The 12,506-nt window shown below is 39.5% G+C and overlaps 2 protein-coding genes across 2 annotated transcripts; both read right to left on the bottom strand.

Moving 5' to 3' along the window:
* Positions 1 to 17: 17 nt before the first annotated feature.
* LOC107042509 (DNA-binding protein HEXBP-like) lies at positions 18 to 7,527 on the bottom strand. Its single transcript, XM_015263578.1, has 3 exons — positions 7,387 to 7,527; positions 5,299 to 5,758; positions 18 to 143 (listed from the first exon to the last, which is right to left on the bottom strand). Exons 2-3 carry the CDS (start codon positions 5,699 to 5,701, stop codon positions 127 to 129), a joined length of 420 nt encoding a protein of 139 aa, XP_015119064.1. The 5' UTR covers positions 5,702 to 5,758; positions 7,387 to 7,527; the 3' UTR covers positions 18 to 126.
* LOC107042503 lies at positions 7,408 to 9,098 on the bottom strand. The gene is made up of 3 exons (XM_015263565.2): positions 8,806 to 9,098; positions 8,033 to 8,170; positions 7,408 to 7,607 (listed from the first exon to the last, which is right to left on the bottom strand). Exons 1-3 carry the CDS (start codon positions 8,849 to 8,851, stop codon positions 7,408 to 7,410), a joined length of 384 nt encoding a protein of 127 aa, XP_015119051.1. The 5' UTR covers positions 8,852 to 9,098.
* Between the last annotated feature and the right edge of the window lie 3,408 nt (positions 9,099 to 12,506).

The raw sequence follows: 12,506 nt of genomic DNA, 5'->3' as shown, positions 1-12,506 counted from the left end.
ATATATATATATATATATATATATATATATATATATATGATAGGTGAGGATCAGAGCTGGAGCCACTTCCAATACTCCCTCCCGACTGCATCTGAATCCACAGTTTCTTTGGAGTTTCTCAATCATCTACTTCTTCCTTTTCCCTAAACACACGTATAAACAGCAGTTAAATATTTACATTCATTATTTTATCAACTTGGCGTTTATGCAATTCAAACGCCAGGGGTTTAGTAAACACGTCGGCTAATTGATTTCTTGAACTAATCTATTTAACTTTTATCAGATTAAGCTTCACACATTCTTTGATGTGGTGAGCTTTCACGTCAATTATATGTCTTAATTTATTCCCCCCACTAATTTCTGTGCTACTCGTCGTTGCCATGTTGTCACACCACAACGTCATTGGCAACTGGGGTGGAAAAATTAGTTTTAAAGAGTTGAAGATAGATAACAACTCTTGACTCGCTTCACTCATCGCGACATATTCAGCCTGGCAAGTAGATAGAGCAACGTACGATTGTTTATGAGTTCTCCATATGATTGTGTCACCATACAGTTTAATTACATAACCGCACGTTGTCAGAGATCCCTTGCAGTCAGCGAAACTAGCATCCGAGTATGCTTCAATCGCGTCAGTCTCACCTGCATATCTCAGACCCAGAGCAGACGTACCTCTCAAGTACCTCAGTACTCTTTTAACCATTTTCCAATCCTCATCTGTTGGATTGATCCGGTGTCTGCTTAATACATTGCCTGCATAGGAAATATCCGGTCTTGTCGTATTGGCCAGATATAACAAGCTACCAACAACCTCTCTATATGGACAATTCATTTTTTCATTTCGTGGAACAAAAATCTCACGATCAATATCATGCTCTCTCTGTTTTCGCTCGTGGTTAGACGCCTGTGTTGTCAACATTGGAGTTCTTGGAGGATGGGAATCCTCAAATCCATATTTAATTAATAATTTCTGTACATAATTTTCTTAACTCAATTTAAGAATTTTGCTTTCGCGATAGCGTTTAATTGATATGTTCAAAAATTCTGTAGGTTCACCTAACACTGTCATTTCAAATGCATAACTCAAGGCTGTTTTAACTTCTTCAAGTTTACTTTTATCATTGCTTGCCATTATAATATCGTCGACATACAATAGCAAGATCAAAAGTTTATTATCAAGACTCCAAGTAAACAAGCAAGGCTCCAGATCAGAGTTAACAAGACCAACGCTAAGAGCAACTTTAGTGAATCTTCTGTTCCAACGTTTTGGGCTTATTCGAAATCCATAGAGAGACCTACCAACTTACAGACTTTCGTCTTCCTATCCAGATCCGAATGTGGAGTTCCCTCAGGAATCTCCATGTAAATTCCTCATCGATTTCACCATTTAAGAATGCCGTCTTTACATCTAGTTGACATGTTTCTAAATCATATTTGTTAATAATTGCAAATACGGCCCTGACCAAATTCATTCTTGATACTGGTGCATAAGTCTCTCGTAATTCGTAAACATTTCGATCTTTAAACCCTCGAATGACTAGTCTGGCTTTATGTCTTATTTTCCCGGCTGCTTCTAGTTTACGTTTAAATACCCATTTTGAATCAATTATATTAGCTTTCTGAACTATTTTGTTACTGATGGGTCTATCTACGATTTTCCAGACTTTATTTTTATCCATTGAATTTAACTCGTCCTCTACTGCTGCAGCCCAGTCATTCTTGTCTACTTTTTGCATAGCTTCTTTAAAACTTATCGGATCTGAATTTATGTCAGCCAGAAGAGCATGACATATCTCGCCAGTTGAATTGTCCAAGCCTATTTCATCCTCACCCTGTGATAAACACGCCAAAAGTAATCCTGAATTCAAGTTCTCATCAATTGGTAATTTCGGGAGATCTGTTTCGCTAGATGATTTAATTTGTTCTCTTATTTCTGACCCTGGGTGTACCTTCTTAGGTCTACCTCTATTCCTCTTAGATACTCCCTCCGGTTTTAATACCCCTTCCAGATCATTCGCACTCTTATCAAAGACTACAAACCAATCACTTTTATTTATTACTTCTTGACCATCAGGAGAAACCTCAATTTCACTTCTACCATATTTATCACCATAGACTTTCTTTTCATTGAATCTCACATGTCTACTTTCATAGAATTTTCCATCCTCGGGTCTTAGCAGAATACAACCCGTAGCTGTATATCCTACCAAGACACCCCTCATACCTACTGCCCTGAATTTCGGTCCAGTTTTCCTCTGCACTTTCATGTACGCTAAACTGCCGAATCTTTTAATTTGATTAATTTCGAAACTATGTCCTGGTGCAAACTCTTCCAGTGGTGTTTTCATCTCATTCGATTTGTGAGGAGTTCGATTGTACGCGTATACAACAGCGGACAGAGCCAGATCCTACATGTGCTCAGGTAATTTCGCATCAAACATATACGCTCGAATCTTTTTCTGAATTGTCTGATTAAACCGTTCCGCGACCCCATTATGTTCAGGAGTGTCAGGACTTGCCAATTGTAACTCTGCACCCAAACCCTTCAACACTTCGATTGTCTGACCTCCAGTAAATTCAGTACCCTGATCTGACCTAAGATAACAAACCTTCGCATCATGACCCAGTAGATTTCTACCATTCCTAACAAACATTTCTAAACACTGACCAGTTTGACTTTTAGTTNTAGTGAATCTTCTGTTCCAACGTTTTGGGCTTATTCGAAATCCATAGAGAGACCTACCAACTTACAGACTTTCGTCTTCCTATCCAGATCCGAATGTGGAGTTCCCTCAGGAATCTCCATGTAAATTCCTCATCGATTTCACCATTTAAGAATGCCGTCTTTACATCTAGTTGACATGTTTCTAAATCATATTTGTTAATAATTGCAAATACGGCCCTGACCAAATTCATTCTTGATACTGGTGCATAAGTCTCTCGTAATTCGTAAACATTTCGATCTTTAAACCCTCGAATGACTAGTCTGGCTTTATGTCTTATTTTCCCGGCTGCTTCTAGTTTACGTTTAAATACCCATTTTGAATCAATTATATTAGCTTTCTGAACTATTTTGTTACTGATGGGTCTATCTACGATTTTCCAGACTTTATTTTTATCCATTGAATTTAACTCGTCCTCTACTGCTGCAGCCCAGTCATTCTTGTCTACTTTTTGCATAGCTTCTTTAAAACTTATCGGATCTGAATTTATGTCAGCCAGAAGAGCATGACATATCTCGCCAGTTGAATTGTCCAAGCCTATTTCATCCTCACCCTGTGATAAACACGCCAAAAGTAATCCTGAATTCAAGTTCTCATCAATTGGTAATTTCGGGAGATCTGTTTCGCTAGATGATTTAATTTGTTCTCTTATTTCTGACCCTGGGTGTACCTTCTTAGGTCTACCTCTATTCCTCTTAGATACTCCCTCCGGTTTTAATACCCCTTCCAGATCATTCGCACTCTTATCAAAGACTACAAACCAATCACTTTTATTTATTACTTCTTGACCATCAGGAGAAACCTCAATTTCACTTCTACCATATTTATCACCATAGACTTTCTTTTCATTGAATCTCACATGTCTACTTTCATAGAATTTTCCATCCTCGGGTCTTAGCAGAATACAACCCGTAGCTGTATATCCTACCAAGACACCCCTCATACCTACTGCCCTGAATTTCGGTCCAGTTTTCCTCTGCACTTTCATGTACGCTAAACTGCCGAATCTTTTAATTTGATTAATTTCGAAACTATGTCCTGGTGCAAACTCTTCCAGTGGTGTTTTCATCTCATTCGATTTGTGAGGAGTTCGATTGTACGCGTATACAACAGCGGACAGAGCCAGATCCTACATGTGCTCAGGTAATTTCGCATCAAACATATACGCTCGAATCTTTTTCTGAATTGTCTGATTAAACCGTTCCGCGACCCCATTATGTTCAGGAGTGTCAGGACTTGCCAATTGTAACTCTGCACCCAAACCCTTCAACACTTCGATTGTCTGACCTCCAGTAAATTCAGTACCCTGATCTGACCTAAGATAACAAACCTTCGCATCATGACCCAGTAGATTTCTACCATTCCTAACAAACATTTCTAAACACTGACCAGTTTGACTTTTAGTTTTCATTGGATACGCCATGGCGAATCTGGATTTGTCATCTATGAATACTGATATAAACCTGTATTCTTTCGGATGTGAGGCTGGGGTTATTAGTCCCATCACGTCAGAATGTATTATTTGCAAGGGTTCAGTTGCTCGATTTCTTACTTTGGGGAATGGCAATCTGTTAAATTTTGACGCCATACAAACCTCACAATCCAAAAGAGACTCGTCAAAAATCACATCCTTTAATTCTTTATTATTAGGAAATTTTAATTGAATAGCTTTGAGATACGCTATTGGCGCATGTCCAAATCTGGCGTGCCACAGCAAGGCTTTATAATTTTCTTGTATTTTATCTTTTTCGTCTGTAAAGGTATCAAAACTTCCAGTACTAGTTTCAAATCGTAATTCATCTGCATTATTTAACTTTCTGTCCGAAATTGAAAAATCAAAGTTTGATTGTATATGTTGATCAAGAGCTGGCTTAGACAGAATTTTAGTTTTTAAACTTTCACTAGTCTCTACCTCATCCAGTTCATTATTTTTAACTTCTTTTAGCAAATCCTTGCTCCTGTCATTATTTTCAATTGAATTATTTTTGTTTGATTCTTCATTTAACCTTGCTGTAACATTTCTAGTCATCTGTCTTTTTATTTCTGCATTATCACCTACCATGTTAACTATAACTCTTCTGTTCACATGTCTTTGTAGATTTTTATTGACTTGACTTTGTTTATTTATTTCCAACTCGACTATCCAGTATGGTCTGTACACACCGGAAATAAATAATTCGTTTGACTCTGGATTGAAAATGTCTATTCGTTTGTCATCTAGATAAATCGCGAGACCTATTTCTCGCGAATCGTCTTAATGACAGCAAGTTAGCTTGAAGAGCATCTGCAAACAAGACTTCGTTTATCTTAAATTTCTGACCATTTAACAATTCTATTTCTATCTCACCCACTCCCTTCGTTCTTAAATCTGCATTTTCATTTTTATTAGCACATTTAATCACTCCTTTACTTCTTTCATCAATTGATTTAAATATCAATTTTGAAGTTGTTAAATGTTCGGTTGCCCCAGAGTCAGCTAGAAACTTTGTGATAAACTTATCTTCCTGAATTTTTACATCTGCGTTCATGGCATTGGCTTTGCATAAATTATTAGTTTTGAACATAATTGACTTACCCTTATCTTTATCATTTGCTCCTGACTCTTTATTCTGCTCCTTCTTGCCTGATTTCAATTGAGCATTGTAGTTTGAGGATCCATAGCCTCCCCTACCCCTCGTCCTGTCGATTCTACCCCTTTTCACATTTCTTGACCAATTCTCGTCCTTATTTTCTATTTTCCTCTTCAATAAACCAAATGCCCTCCCAGATCCACGAAAACCTCCTCTACCACGTGAATAATTTAACCTAGGTACAGACTCTGGCTTGTAATTTAACTCACCCGACTCATGACATTCGAACCTGGTGTGCCCATACTTGTGACATTTGTAGCACATTTTCCCCTTTCCGTTACCGGGGCAGTTCTTCCCAATGTGACCCTTGTCGCCGCAACTGTAGCACCTTAATTCGCTCAAGGTCATATTCGCTGCCCTAACCTCACCCACTCCAGGTTCGGTTTGTTTTCTCGTCGCCTCTTCCTGCATAATTACCAGTTTCAACTGTTCATAAGTCGGGGGGTTTTCCCCTTTTATTTTTGCTGTGGACTGCAAGTACTGTACCATTGGTACAGCTTTAATAACTGCATTATTGAACGCGTCTCTAATTTCGTCTGGGGACAAAGGGTTAGCATCTTCTGAGGTTTCATATTTACGAATGGCCTCCTCAAACTTCTCACAAAACTCTGCCGCTGTCGTCTGACCAATGGCATATTTCATGGTTGAGATTTCCTGTCTCACGGTGTACGAGGAAATTTTATTTTCAAATCTTTTTATTTCTTTTAGTTTATTTAAAATTTCAATTGGATCTTGAATATTGACAATCTTTGAATGATAATTTTTATCGATGTGATTCATTAAAATATCTCTAACTTTGTATTTCTGATCTTCAAGAACATTTTTATCTCCTTTAAATTCACTTTTATCTTCGAGAATGTGAAGAAGTTTGTGAGACCTAACCTCAGACTTGAAGAAGTCATAGAAGTGTTCAAATCTAGTGTTGGAATCTAATTTATATTTTCTTTTTACAGCTGACCCTTTGTCCATAAAACTTTGTTTGATAGAGTCAGCAACCAATTTGACACTTTCATCCTGATTGCCTCCTCCTATTTGATTCAGAAATTGTGATGTAAATTCATTAATGTGCTTTTTAACTTCCCGACCCGAAGGGAGGAAGTTATTGTAATGACCCCGAAAATCGAATGTGGAAATTTAAGCATTTCTCCACGTTTCATGACCTTTGGAACCACTTCTGACCCTTTTCAGGTACCCTGTCTGTATGTGTGGATGTGTGTATGTGTGTGCGTACGTCTGTGACAAAAATTTTGTGCCACGATTCCTCCTGAACAAACGATGCGATTTGACTTTTTTTTTTAATCGCTGTATTTTCATGTGACTTGAACCTGATTAGATTATGGAGACGATCGTCTCAGCGTTTCTCCAGTTTTTTCCAAAAAGCATTTGAAAAAAAGTCGAAAATTAGCGTTTTTTTGTAAACGAGACCATTTTTCCGTGCATAACGATGNTACATGATAAAAAAATTAATGAAAGAAAAAACAAATGGTCGGGAAGTTATTGGTGCGACCCGTAATGGGTCACATCCAATTCCACCAACCCCTACCGGTCATACCCTAAAGAGGGAGCGCGCGAAGCGCGCGACCGGGCCTGATTTTTAATTAATTCCCTAGTTTTCTCATCCAATTTGTCCGTTTCATTCTCATTTAATTCATTGACAACTTTAATGTTCTCGTTCAATATCTCTTCAGAAGACTCTCCAGACTCAGCCCAGACCATTAAGTTTTCCAGATTTGTTTCAATTCTGGTTAGTCTCTCTTCCTTATTATTTTTTTAAGTCACCTAGATCTTTAATTACGTCACTGAGTCTGTCCTAGATAAACCGTGGGGTATTTGTCTGGAGATTGGCGATCTCCTTAAGGGTGTCAGTTACTTTGTTAAGTTTCTCAATTGTTAAATTTCTTCCACTGGAACATTAGATTTGATATTTTTAGAGTTAATCTTCGCCGGATCTTTTGAGGGTTTTGGTATCGTGTTCCTTATTACACTTTTAGATTCCACGTATTCGATTTTTGTCACTTGGGGTTTAGATTTACCTGATTTGAGAGTATTTATTACTACTGGGTTTTCTTCACTTCCACTCGTCTGTTGCTCATCCATCTTCTCATCGACTCTTCCAGTTTTCTCACCCTCGTTCCCACTCTCCTCGTCCTTTGACTCTTCCCTTTCCTCAGTAGTAATTTTTGGATGTTCNCGACATATTGCTCGTGCCAGTCCACCACGGACCTCCACTGAGCATTTGGCAGCATTTTTGCACCTGTTCATTTTATTTAAATATTTTATGGTTAATTACTAGTATTGCTCCTCTGCTGAAAAAGCCGAACTCAAACTCAATCCGCATTAGAGCCTCAAACAAAAATAAGAATTGTACTCAAAAACCAATTTATGTTCGAGGGATAATTAGTTTCATACATCGTACGATCAAACGTATTACTTCTAATCATCCTTGTAGAACATCCAAATTATAAAATTTCAAAATCAATTCTTTTAAACATATACGTATTTTGATTTTATGACTAGTATTTGTTTTGATTTTATTTTATATTAATTCGAATTTTTCCTCTACCATTTAACTTTGTGAAAATATTTACTAGCCAATATTCTCACTGGCACCTTTTCGAAATACTTTTTAAATTAATGGTTTCTCGTCCTGTCCCTTTTCCATCATTCTAATCAACTCACCCAACTTGTATTTGTGTTTGTCTGTTTGTATCACTATAGTGCACTCTTTCCATCCTATAGTGACATCCTCACCCCTGTGTAGATCGTCTGGTCCAAACATGTATGTCAGTTCTTCCCAGAACTCCATTAATGCATTATCTGAGATAATTTAGAGAAATTAATTATTTTTATCTAGAAATTTTATTATAAATATTTTCTTTTCTTTTCGTCTGGTTAGTTTATTTATTTAATTAATTAATCTTGAGATAATTTGTTTTCTCATTAAATTTCTCTCAATTTATTCAGCAAATTAATCCTTAAGATTATTTGCCCCTTTTTCGTTAGCATTTCTTGTTACGACACTGTCTTGATATTTCGATATTACTACGCGCCGCCATAGCGATGGCATGTTGCTTTGGGGACTACTTTCTGTATTACCTTCCCTTCCATTTTCTTACTAGGCCGCAACAAACTAGTCTCTCACCACTGCTTGATATTTGTCCCCTTTATTCCTTTTGATTCCGCGATTTTGATCAATCCCTAAATAAATCACATCGCGATTTCAGTCCCTCAACTCATCATTAAATGTCCGCCCTGATCATTTATGACCCCAATTATTTTATTTCCGACTCAACGCGGTTGCATCATCCCCGTCAACCGACGCCATCCGCCATCGTTTGACTACGCGTCCCCACCGTTCCCGCCGAATTTCTTTTACGACGCTATTTTATTTCACTTTTCCCCACTCCGATTCTTATATTTTATTCACTGTTTTTCCTTTTCACTCTACTTACTCATTGCCATCCTCTCACCATCCTTTTGTTTCTCCTCGCCGACCATCTTTTCAACCGGTCCACACGAGTCACCAGAGTTCCCCTTTTTCTCAGTTTTTAATTCAGTTTTACTTTTTTATTCACTTATCACCACACTCAGAGCGCACTTGAAGAGTGCCTGGGCCAATAACCTATTGGGATAAGTGATTAATAAATGATTAGACACACTGGTATATAGATATATATAGTTTATTAAGGCACGTCTCTCGTCGATGCTACTCAGGCAATGTGCTTGGCACGAATGTGGCGTGATCACCACGCAACGGTTTGGTACGGGATCGCCGCATGCGCACGGTCACGTCCCTCGAACAGTATGAACGTAGAGTTACAGTATAAGATATATATATATGTACGTATGATATCGAGGATCAGAGCTGGAGCCACTTCCAATAAATATAGTCTCGGAATTTCAGAGGTCTAAATAAATTCAAGGATGACAAAATTCAACTTTATTGAATATTTTGAATATTGTTAATTTTTCATTGAATATCTCGGAAACTTTGGAGAATAGCACAATTTTTGTCAAAACCATTTTTATAGAGCAAATAAAGATCTACAAAAAAGTTTTGTTTGAAACGCAACCCAACCTCTCCAAGACCAAGGTCGACAAGCTCGGCCAATTACGAAAATCATCGGTCTTTTCCGCGTCAACGCTCAGGTCTAGTAGAGTCACCGTAAATCAACGCGAGTCAGTATAAAACGATCGGCCAAGTAGTCAGTTTTGATTAGATTTCAACTCCGTATTTGAGTAACACGCAGAGTGTAGACATATTCAGTACATTAACGTCTATTAGCTCGGCGATAAAAATTCAATAAAAAGAGAATCACGTTAATTATTGGCCATTTAACCAGTGACTCAACAGTGTAAAAACTATAAACAATTAAAACTAATTCAGTACGATCAACTAGTGACAAGGTGTTTTGTAAATTTGACAAAGCGTGGTTTGAACGCGAGAATAAATTAACGTTCATATTAGGTCAAGACTCTCAACAGTTATTTCACACGGACGATCCTCTAACCTCCCAATCCACCCTAAACTTAGTTCCTCACCAAACATTGGTCCTTCGAGCCGGATTTGGGAGTAATTAGTGTGATCGGATTCGGGTGAATTTAAAAAGACGCCTCGTGTAACGAACTTTCGGGGTCTACACGAGTCGGTCAACGGACAGAATCTCAACGGACAAAGAGTAGTTGTGCTATTGTTTTCTCTTGGCGGTAATCCGAAGTGTAAACATCAGTGTCTCAAAGTGTTGAAAAGGTTCGCGAGAATTCGGGATATACGAGTATTGCCGAAGGACCTCAACGCTGGGCCAGTGCGCTCAGCAACAGGCGGCCTCTCAAGCGACGCCTTACCGACACAACGCAAACATCTATGGTCGGTAACGCATCGACAGTACGTCAACGGTTGGTAACGCATCGACAGTCGATACATCACCGACATCCGAAGCCACTCAACAAGGAATTCTCAGGCAAGTAACCTTTCAATTACATCATCATGTCTGATCCAGATACCGTAATTGAAAAACAAGCCGTAGATAATCAACAAGATACTAGAGGCACAGCAGCACAACCAACGAAGACAGAACTTCCACCATCAATAATTCCGAAAGTTGTAATCAGCGAGACTGAAGACGAAGCCAACATCCAGAGTACTCAACGAATTCAGCACATCAANTCAAGCGACGCCTTACCGACACAACGCAAACATCTATGGTCGGTAACGCATCGACAGTACGTCAACGGTTGGTAACGCATCGACAGTCGATACATCACCGACATCCGAAGCCACTCAACAAGGAATTCTCAGGCAAGTAAACTTTCAANTAGATGCGAACTTGATTGAACAGAGGATCGCCCACCTGCTGAGGAGATCATTAGATGCAGAAACCCTCAAGCAGTGGGAATTGAAACTGGGAGACTCCAGAGACTTTCCCAGTCTGAAGGAATTCGTCGGATTCGTCGAAGCCTGCGGCAGAGGAATCAACGCAGGATCAGAGCTTCATGCAACACAGGAAACCAACATCACCGACAGGAAATCACTGAAGAAGAAGAAGAGCTCTTACGCAGCAGCTACTCAACAAGACAGCAACGCTGAGAGGCTTCTTCCGAGAAACTGTTGTGCCATGTGTAAGGAAAAACACTTCATCGCTGAGTGCCAGAAATTCAGAGAGTTGCCCCCAGTATAGAGGAACAGCGTGGTCATAAGCAATGGCCTCTGCTTCAGCTGTCTGGGACCTCACCGAAAGACGAAGTGTTTCTCAACGAAAAGATGTCAACAATGTCAGGGCAACCACCACACTTTAATTCATGGAGGAAGCGAGTACACCAACGCTCCACCACGAACTCGACGTGACTTGGAATCAACAGATGTCCCTGCATCAGCAAGAGTCGAGCCAGGGCAGAGTACAGATAAGATCACGAGTGAGTGAACGAATTATAGCATAATCAACAAAATAACATCCTCATTGGTCATTCTCAACAGCTCGACCCAGTACATCAACGGCAACAGTCAACCTCAACAACCAGCGGACCAGTGAGAATGCAGAAACAACTCAACAAGAAGCAGATCAACAATCAGTGCTGTTAGCAACAGCGCAAGTCAAAGTAAAATCCCCAAAAGGATTCATCAGCAGAGCCAGAGTACTAATTGATCAAGGATCAGAGGTGTCATTTATCTCTGAGAAATTAGTACATCAACTGCACCTCACAAGAACAACAGAAACNAGATCAACAATCAGTGCTGTTAGCAACAGCGCAAGTCAAAGTAAAATCCCCGAAAGGATTCATTAGCAGAGCCAGAGTACTAATTGATCAATGATCAGAGGTGTCATTTATCTCTGAGAAATTAGTACATCAACTGCACCTCACAAGAACAACAGAAACGTTGGAATTAATAGGAATTGGCGGCGTCAATTCAGACCACACAAGAGGAAGGGTGTCAGTGACGCTACAAGCAATCAACGGGCCCCAGCAAGTAAAACTCAACGCCCACGTCTTGAAGAAACTCACAGCAATCCTGCCATCATTCTCCTGTGAGTCAGTCGACATCGGCTCATTAGAAAATCTTCAACTAGCTGATCAACAGTATCTCCAGCCTGGACCAATAGATATAATAATAGGGGCAGACAACTATGGGCAGATAATTAAAGATGAAGTTGTCAAGTCTAAACAGTCAAGATTAGTTGGCCAACGAACAGCATTTGGTTGGATATTATCAGGTCCAATCAACTGCTCCGGTCGCTCAACGAGGGTCTTCCTATCAGCTGTACGGGAATCTTGAAATGAACGACTACTAGAGCTTCTACAAAGGTTTTGGGTCCAGGAAGAATTACCAGCCCAACGTTCAGACAACTCAGAGCTATCACAAGACGAGCTGGAGTGTGAAAAACACTTCAGATCAACACACAGCAGAGATTCAACAGGGCGTTACATTGTGAGGCTCCCATTGAAAACATCAGCAGAAGCGCTCGGAGAGTCAAAGTTCAAGGCTTCACGACAGCTCAAATCAACAGTCAGCAAACTCAACAACAATCAGGAATATGCCCAGCTCTACAAGGAGTTTATCAATGAGTACGAGGCTTTGGGACATATGCAGAGAGCACCCGATTCTCCAGAACCTACCCCAGCCTATTATCTGCCACACCACGGGGTTCTGAGAGAA

Source organism: Diachasma alloeum, unplaced genomic scaffold, assembly GCF_001412515.2.
Source record: "Diachasma alloeum isolate Michigan unplaced genomic scaffold, Dall2.0 Dall_scaffold_00482, whole genome shotgun sequence".
NCBI classification, from domain to species: Eukaryota; Metazoa; Arthropoda; class Insecta; order Hymenoptera; family Braconidae; genus Diachasma; species Diachasma alloeum.
This window is presented reverse-complemented; position numbering and strand designations above follow the sequence as displayed.

What these genes read in the sequence shown, in the direction of transcription:
- LOC107042509 (XM_015263578.1), bottom strand. Translation starts at nt 5,701, where the DNA reads ATGACCTTGAGCGAATTAAGGTGCTACAGTTGCGGCGACAAGGGTCAC.